The sequence below is a fragment of the Salvelinus fontinalis genome, chromosome 29 (genome assembly GCF_029448725.1).
Source record: "Salvelinus fontinalis isolate EN_2023a chromosome 29, ASM2944872v1, whole genome shotgun sequence".
In the NCBI taxonomy this organism is placed as follows: Eukaryota; Metazoa; Chordata; class Actinopteri; order Salmoniformes; family Salmonidae; genus Salvelinus; species Salvelinus fontinalis.
In genome coordinates, this window is record NC_074693.1 from 4,616,359 (window position 1) to 4,633,509 (window position 17,151).

The window sequence follows — 17,151 nt, forward strand, 5'->3', positions numbered from 1 at the left end:
TCTACATGGAATACTATCTGAAGGTACAGCATGTCCTCTCCATGGAATACTATCTGAAGGTACAGGATGTCCTCTACATGGAATACTATCTGAAGGTACAGGATGTCCTCTACATGGAATACTATCTGAAGATACAGGATGTCCTCTACATGGAATACTATCTGAAGATACAGGATGTCCTCTACATGGAATACTATCTGAAGGTACAGGATGTCCTCTACATGGAATACTATCTGAAGGTACAGGATGTCCTCTACATGGAATACTATCTGAAGGTACAGCATGTCCTCTACATGGAATACTATCTGAAGGTACAGGATGTCCTCTACATGGAATACTATCTGAAGGTACAGGATGTCCTCTACATGGAATACTATCTGAAGGTACAGGATGTCCTCTACATGGAATACTATCTGAAGGTACAGGATGTCCTCTACATGGAATACTATCTGAAGGTACAGCATGTCCTCTACATGGAATACTATCTGAAGATACAGGATTTTCCATGTAATAAACCACAAAGTACTTGGTGACACAATAGTCCAGAGAGAATGATATACTGCTCCCTTTTCCTGGAAACTTCTCCTCCTCCTATCCCTCCTTTACCCTCCATCATGGCCTCCACCAACTCCTTCTGTTGAGGAAACTGAGGACATCTACAATCTTCCATACTGAACATATTCACAACTACTTTAAATGGCTGCTATTAGCAACTAAAATGATGCTTATATCCTAAATGATCCTTATCCTTCTGTATACTATTTTACAATAATTGTTTCAATGACATATCTGGTATATTATTGGTACCATGATTCTCTTCAGTTGTTTTTATTCCATTATTCTATTCACTGATCCTGTTTTCTGATAACACTGCCTGCAGTACCGCGGTTGGCTTTGAATTTCTGTGGCTTCGAAGAGAGGAGGCATTCGTTCTCCCCTGGCCTGATGGACGGTTGGGAACTAGAAACAGGAAGTTAGGACCTATGCCTGATGGATGGTAGGCAGTAAGAACAGGAAGTTAGGACGTAAGCCTGATGGATGGGTAGGCAGTAAGAACAGGAAGTTAGGACGTAAGCCTGATGGATGGGTAGGCAGTAAGAACAGGAAGTTAGTACCTAAGCCTGATGGATAGATGGGCAGTAAGAACAGGAAGTTAGGACGTAAGCCTGATGGATGGGTAGGCAGTAAGAACAGGAAGTTAGGACCTAAGCCTGATGGATAGATGGGCAGTAAGAACAGGAAGTTAGTACCTAAGCCTGATGGATGGGTAGGCAGTAAGAACAGGAAGTTAGGACCTAAGCCTGATGGATAGATGGGCAGTAAGAACAGGAAGTTAGTACCTAAGCCTGATGGATGGGTAGGCAATAAGAACAGGAAGTTAGGACCTAAGCCTGATGGATGGGTAGTAAGAACAGGAAGTTAGGACCTAAGCCTGATGGATGGACAGTAAGAACAGGAAGTTAGGACCTAGGCCTGATGGATGGGTAGGCAGTAAGAACAGGAAGTTAGGACCTAAGCCTGATGGGCGGATGGGCAGTAAGACCAGGAAGTTAGGACCTAGGCCTGATGGATGGGTAGGCAGTAAAAACAGGAACTTAGGAACTAGGCCTGATGGTCAGTAAGAATAGGAAGTTAGGATCTAGGCCTGACAAATGGGCAGTAAGAACAGGAAGTTAGGACCTAAGCCTGATGGATGGGTAGGCAGTAAGAACAGGAAGTTAGGACCTAAGCCTGATGGATGGGTAGGCAGTAAGAACAGGAAGTTAGGACCTAAGCCTGATGAATGGATGGACAGTAAGAACAGGAAGTTAGGACCTAAGCCTGATGGATGGGCAGTAAGAACAGGAAGTTAGGACCTAGGCCTGATGGGCGGATGGGCAGTAAGAACAGGAAGTTAGGACCTAGGCCTGATGGATGGGTAGGCAGTAAGAACAGGAAGTTAGGACCTAGGCCTGATGGATGGGTAGGCAGTAAGAACAGGAACTTAGGAACTAGGCCTGATGGTCAGTAAGAATAGGAAGTTAGGATCTAGGCCTGACAGATGGGCAGTAAGAACAGGAAGTTAGGACCTAAGCCTGATGGATGGGTAGGCAGTAAGAACAGGAAGTTAGGACCTAAGCCTGATGGATGGGTAGGCAGTAAGAACAGGAAGTTAGGACCTAAGCCTGATGAATGGATGGACAGTAAGAACAGGAAGTTAGGACCTAAGCCTGATGGATGGGCAGTAAGAACAGGAAGTTAGGACCTAGGCCTGATGGGCGGATGGGCAGTAAGAACAGGAAGTTAGGACCTAGGCCTGATGGATGGGTAGGCAGTAAGAACAGGAAGTTAGGACCTATGCCTGGTGGATGGGTAGGCAGTAAGAACAGGAAGTTAGGACCTAGGCCTGATGGATGGGTAGGCAGTAAGAACAGGAAGTTAGGACCTAAGCCTAATGGATGGGTAGGCAGTAAGAACAGGAAGTTAGGACCTAAGCCTAATGGATGGGTAGGCAGTAAGAACAGGAAGTTAGGACCTAAGCCTGATGAATGGATGGACAGTTAGAACAGGAAGTTAGGACCTAAGCCTGATGAATGGATGGACAGTAAGAACAGGAAGTTAGGACCTAAGCCTGATGGATAGATGGGCAGTAAGAACAGGAAGTTAGGACCTAAGCCTGATGGATGGATGGACAGTAAGAACAGGAAGTTAGGACCTAAGCCTGATGAATGGATGGACAGTAAGAACAGGAAGTTAGGACCTAAGCCTGATGGATTGGTAGGCAGTAAGAACAGGAAGTTAGGACCTAAGCCTGATGGATGGGTAGGCAGTAAGAACAGGAAGTTAGGACCTAAGCCTGATGGATGGGTAGGCAGTAAGAACAGGAAGTTAGGACCTAAGCCTGATGGATGGGTAGGCAGTAAGAACAGGAAGTTAGGACCTAAGCCTGATGAATGGATGGACAGTAAGAACAGGAAGTTAGGACCTAAGCCTGATGAATGGATGGACAGTAAGAACAGGAAGTTAGGACCTAAGCCTGATGGGCGGATGGGCAGTAAGAACAAGAAGTTAGGACCTAAGCCTGATGGATGGGTAGGCAGTAAGAACAGGAAGTTAGGACCTAGGCCTGATGGATGGGTAGGCAGTAAGAACAGGAACTTAGGAACTAGGCCTGATGGTCAGTAAGAATAGGAAGTTAGGATCTAGGCCTGACAGATGGGCAGTAAGAACAGGAAGTTAGGACCTAAGCCTGATGAATGGATGGACAGTAAGAACAGGAAGTTAGGACCTAAGCCTGATGGATGGGCAGTAAGAACAGGAAGTTAGGACCTAGGCCTGATGGGCGGATGGGCAGTAAGAACAGGAAGTTAGGACCTAGGCCTGATGGATGGGTAGGCAGTAAGAACAGGAAGTTAGGACCTATGCCTGGTGGATGGGTAGGCAGTAAGAACAGGAAGTTAGGACCTAGGCCTGATGGATGGGTAGGCAGTAAGAACAGGAAGTTAGGACCTAAGCCTAATGGATGGGTAGGCAGTAAGAACAGGAAGTTAGGACCTAAGCCTAATGGATGGGTAGGCAGTAAGAACAGGAAGTTAGGACCTAAGCCTGATGAATGGATGGACAGTTAGAACAGGAAGTTAGGACCTAAGCCTGATGAATGGATGGACAGTAAGAACAGGAAGTTAGGACCTAAGCCTGATGGATAGATGGGCAGTAAGAACAGGAAGTTAGGACCTAAGCCTGATGGATGGATGGACAGTAAGAACAGGAAGTTAGGACCTAAGCCTGATGAATGGATGGACAGTAAGAACAGGAAGTTAGGACCTAAGCCTGATGGATTGGTAGGCAGTAAGAACAGGAAGTTAGGACCTAAGCCTGATGGATGGGTAGGCAGTAAGAACAGGAAGTTAGGACCTAAGCCTGATGGATGGGTAGGCAGTAAGAACAGGAAGTTAGGACCTAAGCCTGATGGATGGGTAGGCAGTAAGAACAGGAAGTTAGGACCTAAGCCTGATGAATGGATGGACAGTAAGAACAGGAAGTTAGGACCTAAGCCTGATGAATGGATGGACAGTAAGAACAGGAAGTTAGGACCTAAGCCTGATGGGCGGATGGGCAGTAAGAACAAGAAGTTAGGACCTAAGCCTGATGGATGGGTAGGCAGTAAGAACAGGAAGTTAGGAGCTAAGCCTGATGGATGGGCAGTAAGAACAGGAAGTTAGGACCTAAGCCTGATGGATGGGTAGGCAGTAAGAACAGGAAGTTAGGACCTAAGCCTGATGGATGGGTAGGCAGTAAGAACAGGAAGTTAGGACCTAAGCCTGATGAATGGATGGACAGTAAGAACAGGAAGTTAGGACCTAAGCCTGATGGATGGGCAGTAAGAACAGGAAGTTAGGACCTAAGCCTGATGGATAGATGGGCAGTAAGAACAGGAAGTTAGGACCTAGGCCTGATGGATGGATAGGGAGTAAGAACAGGAAGTTAGGGCCTAAGCCTGATGGATGGGTAGGCAGTAAGAACAGGAAGTTAGGACCTAAGCCTGATGGATAGATGGGCAGTAAGAACAGGAAGTTAGGACCTAAGCCTGACAGATGGGTAGGCAGTAAGAACAGGAAGTTAGGACCTAGGCCTGATGGATGGGTAGGCAGTAAGAACAGGAAGTTAGGACCTAAGCCTGATGGATAGATGGACAGTAAGAACAGGAAGTTAGGACCTAAGCCTGATGGATGGGCAGTAAGAACAGGAAGTTAGGACCTAAGCCTGATGGATAGATGGACAGTAAGAACAGGAAGTTAGGACCTAAGCCTGATGGATGGGCAGTAAGAACAGGAAGTTAGGACCTAAGCCTGATGGATGGGCACTAACAGGAAGTGTGTTTCCCTCCTCCAGCACCATTTCTGTCAGTGTTTTGTGTGTGTGTCAATGTGTATTGTGTTTGGTTTTCCATGGATCAGTTCACAGTAATGTGAAGACCTAATATGGAGGAGACCAACATCCCCTATAATGTCTTACAGTTAAACAACCAACTCTCTGAGCCAACCTCGACAGTCACATTTACACGTTAACGTGAGACATTTACATAGGAACACCCCAGTTACACAGTGAGAACACACACACACACTACTCATGCAGAAACACACACACACACAATGGCCTTCTATATAGAAGGGCTTGTTTAATGTATTGCATTCAGCCATAAAGACCTTAACACATGCAGCTAGACCAGGGGGACAGGATGTAGAGAAAGCTATAATGCCACTTAAATTGCCATAATATTTAGTTTTTCACATCTTCATACTATTTCAGGGCACTTTTTAAGTATCTGAGCTTAGCCAACCAAATTGACATGGAGACTTTGTTCCAGCAGGTTTTGTAGTGAGACTGCCAGATCAGGAGAATAGTTGGAGAAAAAAAATGGGGCTTCCTAAATAGCACCATATATAGTGCTCTACTTTTGATCAGTGCCCCATAAGGAGAAGGGTGCCATTTAGGACACACACTGTGTCCCACACTAAATTGCACTTACACGCTGACTGTTAGTTTAGATATGTCCCCACATGGAACAATATTCCCTACATAGTGCACTACTGTTGACTCCAATGGACCCTGGTCAAGACTAATGACCTATATAGATAATAGTGTGTCCTTTGGGATGCATACAGTGTGTAATAAGGCCCTGGGGTAGCCTGCTGACGCTACCTGACCAGTTAGCCCTGCTAGCTGAAACAACTGGCTGTGTTGTTGGGACTAGCCTGGCTGCTGATGCTACCTGACCAGTTAGCCCTGCTAGCTGAAACAACAAGCTGTGTTGTTGGGACTAGCCTGCCTGCTGACGCTACCTGACCAGTTAGCCCTGCTAGCTGAAACAACAAGCTGTGTTGTTGGGACTAGCCTGCCTGCTGATGCTACCTGACCAGTTAGCCCTGCTAGCTGAAACAACAAGCTGTGTTGTTGGGACTAGCCTGCCTGCTGACGCTGCCTGACCAGTTAGCCCTGCTAGCTGAAACAACAAGCTGTGTTGTTGGGACTAGCCTGCCTGCTGACGCTACCTGACCAGTTAACCCTGCTAGCTGAAACAACAAGCTGTGTTGTTGGGACTAGCCTGCCTGCTGACGCTACCTGACCAGTCAGCCCTGCTAGCTGAAACAACAAGCTGTGTTGTTGGGACTAGCCTGCCTGCTGACGCTACCTGGCCATTTAGCCCTGCTAGCTGAAACAACAAGCTGTGTTGTTGGGACTAGCCTGCCTGCTGACGCTACCTGACCATTTAGCCCTGCTAGCTGAAACAACAAGCTGTGTTGTTGGGACTAGCCTGCCTGCTGACGCTACCTGACCAGTTAGCCCTGCTAGCTGAAACAACAAGCTGTGTTGTTGGGACTAGCCTGCCTGCTGACGCTACCTGACCAGTCAGCCCTGCTAGCTGAAACAACAAGCTGTGTTGTTGGGACTAGCCTGCCTGCTGACGCTACCTGACCATTTAGCCCTGCTAGCTGAAACAACAAGCTGTGTTGTTGGGACTAGCCTGCCTGTTGACGCTACCTGACCAGTCAGCCCTGCTAGCTGAAACAACAAGCTGTGTTGTTGGGACTAGCCTGCCTGCTGACGCTACCTGACCAGTTAGCCCTGCTAGCTGAAACAACAAGCTGTAGCTACATGACGTCAATATGAACTGAACAGCCTCTGTACCAGAGTGGACTGGCCAGAGCCATTAATAAACAGGTCTAAACAGGGCCAGCTGGAGTTAGAGTTACAGCATTTAGTTATGATAGTATCTGTAATGCTACATTTACATCTTAAAAATGGACTTTGGTTTGTTGGATAAACGCTGACTGACCAGAAAGTTGAAAATACTCCATGTAGATACTGAATCGACGCAGACTGACCAGAAAGTTGAAAATACTCCATGTAGATACTGAATCGACGCAGACTGACCTACTGTAAATATGGTTCTGCTTCAAACAATTGTTTTTTTTCCTTCATGTTTTTATTTAACGAGGCAAGTCATCACCCCAAACAACAAAGGAATTGGCTAAAATACAAAATCTGGCTAGGCCAAAACATGACACGTAGGAACTACATTGTTGTCCTCCTAAGGGTTACCTTACCACTAACTCTTCACTCTAACTACTGTTATCTTCCTGCCAAAAGAAAAATAAGTTGGCTGAAGCAAAAAACACAAAATATAACAATGCCCTTTGTTCTTTGTTCTTCTGTTGCATTTAAATTGTTGTTCTAAGGCTGTTGAAGGTAGATGTTGTACATGTAGTTAGAGGTTGACGTAAGGCCTCAATCCTTCGTTGGTCGGTTGAAGGTAGATGTCGTACATGTAGTTAGAGGTTGACGTAAGGCCTCAATCCTTCGTTGGTCGGTTGAAGGTAGATGTTGTACATGTAGTTAGAGGTTGACGTAAGGCCTCAGTCCTTGGTTGGTCGGTTGTAGTTAGAGACCTCTATCAGGTTGTGGTCTGGGTCTCTGAAGTAGAGAGAGGTGATGGGTCCAACCGCGCCACTCCTCTCCACCGGACCCTCCTCTATCTCCACACCACACGCCTGCGGGGTGACAGATAGATGAGACAGTCAAACAGGGACTTTCAGGACATGGCAGAACAGCATCCTACTAGAAGACAGCATGCCCATCCATATGGTTCAGGTGGAGGACTGAAACCATGTAGTAGATAACTTGGAGGTGTATTGGCTGTGTGTGTGAGTCACCTGTAGGTGTGTAGCTACAGCAGCCAGGGGGGTGGAGGTGATGAGACAGAGGTCAGCTGATCCTGAGGTGGGTCTCAAAGCCTTGGGTTCAAACTCCTGACCCACCTGGTGCAGGTTCAACTTCTGCTTCCCAAAACACAGCGCCTTACGGTTACCCTGAGGTAAAGAAGAGGAGAGACTGGTCAAGGCTACCATTTGCTGGGGTTTTAATAAGAGACTGGTCAAGGCCACCACCTGCTGGGGTTTTAATAAGAGACTGGTCAAGGCCACCATCTGCTGGGGTTTTAATAAGAGACTGGTCAAGGCTACCATCTGCTGGGGTTTTAATAAGAGACTGGTCAAGGCTACCATCTGCTGGGGTTTTAATAAGAGACTGGTCAAGGCTACCATCTGCTGGGGTTTTAATAAGAGACTAGTCAAGGCTACCATCTGCTGGGGTTTTAATAAGAGACTAGTCAAGGCTACCACCTGCTGGGGTTTTAATAAGAGACTGGTCAAGGCTACCATCTGCTGGGGTTTTAATAAGAGACTGGTCAAGGCTACCATTTGCTGGGGTTTTAATAAGAGACTGGTCAAGGCCACCACCTGCTGGGGTTTTAATAAGAGACTGGTCAAGGCCACCATCTGCTGGGGTTTTAATAAGAGACTGGTCAAGGCTACCATCTGCTGGGGTTTTAATAAGAGACTGGTCAAGGCTACCATCTGCTGGGGTTTTAATAAGAGACTGGTCAAGGCTACCATCTGCTGGGGTTTTAATAAGAGACTGGTCAAGGCTACCATCTGCTGGGGTTTTAATAAGAGACTGGTCAAGGCCACCACCTGCTGGGGTTTTAATAAGAGACTGGTCAAGGCTACCATCTGCTGGGGTTTTAATAAGAGACTGGTCAAGGCTACAGCCTGCTGGGGTTTTAATAAGAGACTGGTCAAGGCTACCATCTGGGGTTTTAATAAGAGACTAGTCAAGGCTACCACCTGCTGGGGTTTTAATAAGAGACTGGTCAAGGCTACCATCTGCTCTGTTTTAATAAGAGACTGGTCAAGGCTACCACCTGGGGTTTTAATAAGAGACTGGTCAAGGCTACCACCTGGGGTTTTAATAAGAGACTGGTCAAGCCTACCACCTGCTGGGGTTTTAATAAGAGACTGGTCAAGGCTACCACCTGGGGTTTTAATAAGAGACTGGTCAAGGCTACCACCTGGGGTTTTAATAAGAGACTGGTCAAGGCTACCACCTGGGGTTTTAATAAGAGACTGGTCAAGGCTACCACCAGCTGGGGTTTTAATAAGAGACTGGTCAAGGCTACCATCTGCTGGGGTTTTAAGAAGAGACTGGTCAAGGCTACCATCTGCTGGGGTTTTAAGAAGAGACTGGTCAAGGCTACCACCTGCTGGGGTTTTAATAAGAGACTGGTCAAGGCTACCACCTGCTGGGGTTTTAAGAAGAGACTGGTCAAGGCTACCATCTGCTGTGTTTTAATAAGAGACTGGTCAAGGCTACCACCTGCTGGGGTTTTAATAAGAGACTGGTCAAGGCTACCACCTGCTGGGGTTTTAAGAAGAGACTGGTCAAGGCTACCATCTGCTATGTTTTAATAAGAGACTGGTCAAGGCTACCATCTGCTGGGGTTTTAATAAGAGACTGGTCAAGGCTACCACCTGCTGGGGTTTTAATAAGAGACTGGTCAAGGCTACCACCTGCTGTGTTTTAATAAGAGACTGGTCAAGGCTACCATCTGCTGGGGTTTTAATAAGAGACTGGTCAAGGCTACCATCTGCTGGGGTTTTAATAAGAGACTGGTCAAGGCTACCATCTGCTGGGGTTTTAATAAGAGACTGGTCAAGGCTACCATCTGCTGGGGTTTTAATAAGAGACTGGTCAAGGCTACCACCTGCTGTGTTTTAATAAGAGACTGGTCAAGGCTACCATCTGCTGGGGTTTTAATAAGAGACTGGTCAAGGCTACCATCTGCTGGGGTTTTAATAAGAGACTGGTCAAGGCTACCATCTGCTGGGGTTTTAATAAGAGACTGGTCAAGGCTACCATCTGCTGGGGTTTTAATAAGAGACTGGTCAAGGCCACCACCTGCTGGGGTTTTAATAAGAGACTGGTCAAGGCTACCATCTGCTGGGGTTTTAATAAGAGACTGGTCAAGGCTACCACCTGCTGGGGTTTTAATAAGAGACTGGTCAAGGCTACCATCTGGGGTTTTAATAAGAGACTAGTCAAGGCTACCACCTGCTGGGGTTTTAATAAGAGACTGGTCAAGGCTACCATCTGGGGTTTTAATAAGAGACTGGTCAAGGCTACCACCTGCTGGGGTTTTAATAAGAGACTGGTCAAGGCTACCATCTGGGGTTTTAATAAGAGACTAGTCAAGGCTACCACCTGCTGGGGTTTTAATAAGAGACTGGTCAAGGCTACCATCTGCTGGGTTTTTAATAAGAGACTGGTCAAGGCTACCACCTGCTGGGGTTTTAATAAGAGACTGGTCAAGGCTACCACCTGCTGGGGTTTTAATAAGAGACTGGTCAAGGCTACCACCTGCTGGGGTTTTAATAAGAGACTGGTCAAGGCTACCATCTGCTGGGGTTTTAATAAGAGACTGGTCAAGGCTACCACCTGCTGGGGTTTTAATTAGAGACTGGTCAAGGCTACCATCTGCTGGGGTTTTAATAAGAGACTGGTCAAGGCTACCACCTGCTGGGGTTTTAATTAGAGACTGGTCAAGGCTACCATCTGCTGGGGTTTTAATAAGAGACTGGTCAAGGCTACCACCTGCTGGGGTTTTAAGAAGAGACTAGTCAAGGCTACCATCTGCTGTGTTTTAATAAGAGACTGGTCAAGGCCACCACCTGCTGGGGTTTTAATAAGAGACTGGTCAAGGCTACCATCTGCTGGGGTTTTAATAAGAGACTGGTCAAGGCTACCACCTGCTGGGGTTTTAATAAGAGACTGGTCAAGGCTACCATCTGGGGTTTTAATAAGAGACTAGTCAAGGCTACCACCTGCTGGGGTTTTAATAAGAGACTGGTCAAGGCTACCATCTGGGGTTTTAATAAGAGACTAGTCAAGGCTACCACCTGCTGGGGTTTTAATAAGAGACTGGTCAAGGCTACCATCTGGGGTTTTAATAAGAGACTAGTCAAGGCTACCACCTGCTGGGGTTTTAATAAGAGACTGGTCAAGGCTACCATCTGCTGGGTTTTTAATAAGAGACTGGTCAAGGCTACCACCTGCTGGGGTTTTAATAAGAGACTGGTCAAGGCTACCACCTGCTGGGGTTTTAATAAGAGACTGGTCAAGGCTACCACCTGCTGGGGTTTTAATAAGAGACCACACAAGGCTACCACCTGCTGGGGTTTTAATTAGAGACTGGTCAAGGCTACCATCTGCTGGGGTTTTAATAAGAGACTGGTCAAGGCTACCATCTGCTGGGGTTTTAATAAGAGACTGGTCAAGGCTACCATCTGCTGGGGTTTTAATAAGAGACTGGTCAAGGCTACCACCTGCTGGGGTTTTATTAAGAGACTGGTTAAGGCTACCACCTGCTGGGGTTTTAATAAGAGACTGGTCAAGGCTACCATCTGCTGGGGTTTTAATAAGAGACTGGTCAAGGCTACCACCTGCTGGGGTTTTAATAAGAGACTGGTCAAGGCTACCACCTGCTGGGGTTTTAATAAGAGACTGGTCAAGGCTACCATCTGCTGGGGTTTTAATTAGAGACTGGTCAAGGCTACCATCTGCTGGGGTTTTAATAAGAGACTAGTCAAGGCTACCATCTGCTGGGGTTTTAATAAGAGACTGGTCAAGGCTACCATCTGCTGGGGTTTTAATTAGAGACTGGTCAAGGCTACCATCTGCTGGGGTTTTAATAAGAGACTGGTCAAGGCTACCACCTGCTGGGGTTTTAATAAGAGACTGGTCAAGGCTACCATCTGCTGGGGTTTTATTTAGAGACTGGTCAAGGCTACCATCTGCTGGGGTTTTAATAAGAGACTGGTCAAGGCTACCACCTGCTGGGGTTTTAAGAAGAGACTAGTCAAGGCTACCATCTGCTGTGTTTTAATAAGAGACTGGTCAAGGCTACCATCTTGCTGGGGTTTTAATAAGAGACTAGGCAAGGCTACCATCTGCTGGGGTTTTAATAAGAGACTGGTCAAGGCCACCACCTGCTGGGGTTTTAAGAAGAGACTGGTCAAGGCTACCATCTGCTGTGTTTTAATAAGAGACTGGTCAAGGCTACCATCTGCTGGGGTTTTAATAAGAGACTAGTCAAGGCTACCACCTGCTGGGGTTTTAAGAAGAGACTGGTCAAGGCTACCATCTGCTGGGGTTTTAATACGAGACTGGTCAAGGCTACCATCTGCTGGGGTTTTAATTAGAGACTGGTCAAGGCTACCATCTGCTGGGGTTTTAATAAGAGACTAGTCAAGGCTACCATCTGCTGGGGTTTTAATAAGAGACTGGTCAAGGCTACCATCTGCTGGGGTTTTAATTAGAGACTGGTCAAGGCTACCATCTGCTGGGGTTTTAATAAGAGACTGGTCAAGGCTACCACCTGCTGGGGTTTTAATAAGAGACTGGTCAAGGCTACCATCTGCTGGGGTTTTAATTAGAGACTGGTCAAGGCTACCATCTGCTGGGGTTTTAATAAGAGACTGGTCAAGGCTACCACCTGCTGGGGTTTTAAGAAGAGACTAGTCAAGGCTACCATCTGCTGTGTTTTAATAAGAGACTGGTCAAGGCTACCATCTTGCTGGGGTTTTAATAAGAGACTAGGCAAGGCTACCATCTGCTGGGGTTTTAATAAGAGACTGGTCAAGGCCACCACCTGCTGGGGTTTTAAGAAGAGACTGGTCAAGGCTACCATCTGCTGTGTTTTAATAAGAGACTGGTCAAGGCTACCATCAGCTGGGGTTTTAATAAGAGACTAGTCAAGGCTACCACCTGCTGGGGTTTTAAGAAGAGACTGGTCAAGGCTACCATCTGCTGGGGTTTTAATAAGAGACTGGTCAAGGCTACCACCTGCTGGGGTTTTAATAAGAGACTGGTCAAGGCTACCATCTGCTGGGGTTTTAATTAGAGACTGGTCAAGGCTACCATCTGCTGGGGTTTTAATAAGAGACTGGTCAAGGCTACCACCTGCTGGGGTTTTAATTAGAGACTGGTCAAGGCTACCATCTGCTGGGGTTTTAATAAGAGACTTGTCAAGGCTACCACCTGCTGGGGTTTTAAGAAGAGACTAGTCAAGGCTACCATCTGCTGTGTTTTAATAAGAGACTGGTCAAGGCTACCATCTTGCTGGGGTTTTAATAAGAGACTAGGCAAGGCTACCATCTGCTGGGGTTTTAATAAGAGACTGGTCAAGGCCACCACCTGCTGGGGTTTTAAGAAGAGACTGGTCAAGGCTACCATCTGCTGTGTTTTAATAAGAGACTGGTCAAGGCTACCATCTGCTGGGGTTTTAATAAGAGACTGGTCAAGGCTACCATCTGCTGGGGTTTTAATAAGAGACTGGTCAAGGCTACCACCTGCTGGGGTTTTAATAAGAGACTGGTCAAGGCTACCACCTGCTGGGGTTTTAATAAGAGACTGGTCAAGGCTACCATCTGCTGGGGTTTTAATAAGAGACTGGTCAAGGCTACCACCTGCTGGGGTTTTAATAAGAGACTGGTCAAGGCTACCACCTGCTGGGGTTTTAATAAGAGACTGGTCAAGGCTACCACCTGCTGGGGTTTTAAGAAGAGACTGGTCAAGGCTACCATCTGCTGGGGTTTTAATAAGAGACTGGTCAAGGCTACCATCTGCTGTGTTTTAATAAGAGACTGGTCAAGGCTACCACCTGCTGGGTTTTTTCCACATGGTTACACAGTCCAGTTGGAGTGTATCTATGATTTATTCAATGACCTTGTTGGTTGTTTGCGAATCTATTGTGGAAACGGGCAGAACAGTAGAAAACGTTGACAACCTACGTTTTATCCAAAGTAGAATAATTAACGTCTCAGTAAAAGTGATCAATAGACTAATCATTGATTATGCAGTCTGTTTTCAGTACTCAGAATGTACCTTAAAGGTGATGACCTCCATGCCCAGGACAGAGGAGTAGAAGGTGCAGGTGGCTGGAACACTCTTTACGGTCAACACCAGGTGGTCCAGGTGACTCACCTGTACAGGGCCGGAGCTCTTATATCTCACCCCCACAGGTAGCCCCCGCACCCCCAACACAGCCAGCCCACAGGACCGGGGCTGTAGCTGGGACAACATGGTCAGAGACAGGTGGGTGAATGTAGGTGTGCAAAAAAAAATCATGCATGTAAAAAAATATATTTATATATTCACACAAACGTGTAGACAGCGTCCCTACGTGGTCAAATGAAGTAGTACTATGATAAATTCAGCAAACATCTGGGGTTAACTGTATTCGGATAATTACGGTAAACTGTAGCGGTGTCGTTTCTTAGTTGTAGAATTCGATACTAATTACACATTATAAATACAAGTTAATAGCTTACAATTTCATACAGAAGTTGTACTGTAGACGACTACACATGTCCCTCGTTAATAAAAGTGTCTTCCAAAGACAAGGAACTATTCTGTAGCTCCGTTTTAGAACAGGTGACACTCGTTTTATTCTACAGGTCTTACCTGGCGGTAAATCCCTTGAAAACGCCCCAAGTGACAACCTAAAGTCCGGAGCGCCATCGTTCCTTTGTAGAGTTGAAAAGAAATGGATGACATTCCACCCTTCACTTCCTTCTTATTGCCTTGAGCATAATACCGTAATTGCTAGAGTATTTTGCCTACCACATTATATTCTTTAGCCTTTATTTAACTAGGCAAGTCAGAACAAACACTTATTTTACAATTACGGCCAACCCCGGTCAAATCCTCCCCTAACCCGGGCGACGTTGGGCCAATTATGCGCCGCCACTGTGTGACTCCCGATCACGGCCGGTTGTGATACAGCCCGGAATCGTACCAGCGTCTGTAGTGACGCCTCTAGCACTGAGCCAGTCCATTAGAACGCTGCGACACTCGTTATGGGAATCTTGATGAACTTCCTTCCAACAGCTCTGCGCTGCTCGGCAAAGCGCAAGTAGAATGAACACAGAACAACGAGACAGATATTTCACCGGATCTATATACTTGAGGCATCCGCTCGGCGTTTCTGCTCACAACCAAATATGGTAGAGAGGAAGCCCAGTGTCCGGCAGTGGGAGAAGAGAGAACTAGATGGATTTTGGCCGATATTCTGCAAATATTCTCGTAGATGAAACATTTGATCTCAATACAGTTTTCAGTTCCCAGAACTAAAATATGTAACAAACAGCGTGGACTAAGTTGTATATACTTTACCCTTTGCCAACATTTACAAAAAATGGCATTGTTTAGGAGCGCAGAGGCAAATTGAGTCAATGCACACGCGCATTAGGCGTTCCCTAACGGAAATATGCAAATGTTAGCTACAACGCGCCAATAGGACCTCTAGCTCGTGCTTGGCTCTGCCCCTACGAGTAATTAGTTCCCGTTTGAAACAACGGGCAGTGGTCTATCTTAGTTTAGTTATAAAAATCTTCGGTGGGAATGCCCTGACACGGCATAGGCCATATCACTGTAAATGACGCACGGCCAATGCAGATGTCTGATTGACCATGCAATGCCTTTCATGCGTTCATAATCAATTGGGAAGGTGGTATTTATCACAAGTATAAACCAGGGAAAAATACACTTAAACGCCCCAACATATACACAGTGCCTTCAGAAAGTATTCAGACCCCTTGACTTTTTCCACATTTTTTTTAGGTTACAGCCTTATTCTACAATACATTAAATTGTCCCCCCCCCCACCAATCTACACCCCATAAGGACAAAGCAAAAATACATTTAGCAATTTTTTTTTTTTTTTTTTAACAAATATATCACATTTACATAAGTATTCAGACCCTTTACTCAGTACTTTGTTGAAGCCCTTTTGGCAGCGATCAGGTCTTCTTGGGTATGATGCTACAAGCTTGGCACACCTGTATTTGGGGAGTTTCTCCCATTCTTCTTCTCTGCACAACCTCTCAAACTCTGTCAGGTCGGATGGGGAGAGTTGCTGCACTGCTATTTTCAGGTCTCTCCAGAGATGTTCGATCTGGTTCAAGTCCGGGCTCTGGCTGGGCCACTCAAGGACATACAGAGACTTGTCCCGAAGTCACTCCTGCGTCGTCTTGGCTCTGTGATTAGGGTCATTGTCCTGATGGAAGGTGAACCTTCACCCCAGTCTGAGGTCTGGAGCAGGTTTTCATCAAGGATCTCTCTGTACTTTGCTCCGCTCATCTTTGCCTCAATCCTGACTAGTCTCCCAGTCCCTGCCGCTGAAAAACATCCCCACAGCATGATGTTGCCACCACCATGCTTCACCGTAGGAATGGAGCCAGATTTTTTACAGATGTGACGCTTGATATTCAGGCCAAAGAGTTCAATCTTGTTTTTATCAGACCAGAGAACCTTGTTTCTCATGGTCTGAGAGTCCTTTAGGTGCCTTTTGTCATGTGCCTTTTACTGAGGAGTGACTTCTGTCTGGCCACTCTACCATAAAGGCCTGATTGGTGGAGTGCTGCATAGATGTTTGTCCTTCTGGAAGGTTCTCCCATCTCCACAGAGGAACTCTAGAACTCTGTCAGAGTGACTATCGGGTTCTTGGTCACCTCCCTGACCAAGGCCCTTCTCCTGATTGCTCAGTTTGGCCGGGTGGTCAGCTCTACAAAGAGTCTTGGTGGTTCCAAACATCTTCCATTTAAGAATGATGGAGGCCACTGTGTTCTTGGGGACCTTCAATGCTGCAGAATCTTTTTATACCCTTCCCCAGATCTGTCTCAACATAATCCTGTCTCGGAGCGCTACGGACAATTCCTTCCACCTCATGGCTTGGTTTTTCCACGATCAACTGTGGGACCATATTTATTTAGACAGGTGTGTGCCTTTCCAAATCAAGTTGTAGAACCATCTCAAGGATGATCAATGGAAACAGGATGCACCTGAGCTCAATTTCGAGTCTCATAGCAAAAGGTCTGAATACTTGTGAAAAAATGTCTAAAACCTGTTGTTGCTTTGTCATTACGGGGGTATTGTGATGTCATTACGGGGGTATTGTGATGTCATTACGGGGGTATTGTGATGTCATTACGGGGGTATTGTGATGTCATTACGGGGGTATTGTGATGTCATTACGGGGGTATTGTGATGTCATTACGGGGGTATTGTGATGTCATTACGGGGGTATTGTGATGTCATTACGGGGGTATTGTGTGTAGATTGCTGAGGAATTATTTTTAGTTCATCCAGTTTAGAATAAGGCTGTAACTTAACAAAATGTGGAAAAAGTCAAGGGGTCTGAATACCTAAACTACAGCCTGTTAAAATACACAACTGGCCTGTGACCCAAAGTGACACCCTATTCCCTTTGTTGCA

General features: G+C 46.2%; 1 protein-coding gene across 1 annotated transcript; it reads right to left on the bottom strand.

Annotated features, from left to right (window-relative positions):
* Positions 1 to 6,945: 6,945 nt before the first annotated feature.
* Positions 6,946 to 14,842, bottom strand: glod5 (glyoxalase domain containing 5). Its single transcript, XM_055888093.1, has 4 exons — positions 14,341 to 14,842; positions 13,762 to 13,947; positions 7,695 to 7,850; positions 6,946 to 7,532 (listed from the first exon to the last, which is right to left on the bottom strand). Exons 1-4 carry the CDS (start codon positions 14,431 to 14,433, stop codon positions 7,398 to 7,400), a joined length of 570 nt encoding a protein of 189 aa, XP_055744068.1. The 5' UTR covers positions 14,434 to 14,842; the 3' UTR covers positions 6,946 to 7,397.
* Between the last annotated feature and the right edge of the window lie 2,309 nt (positions 14,843 to 17,151).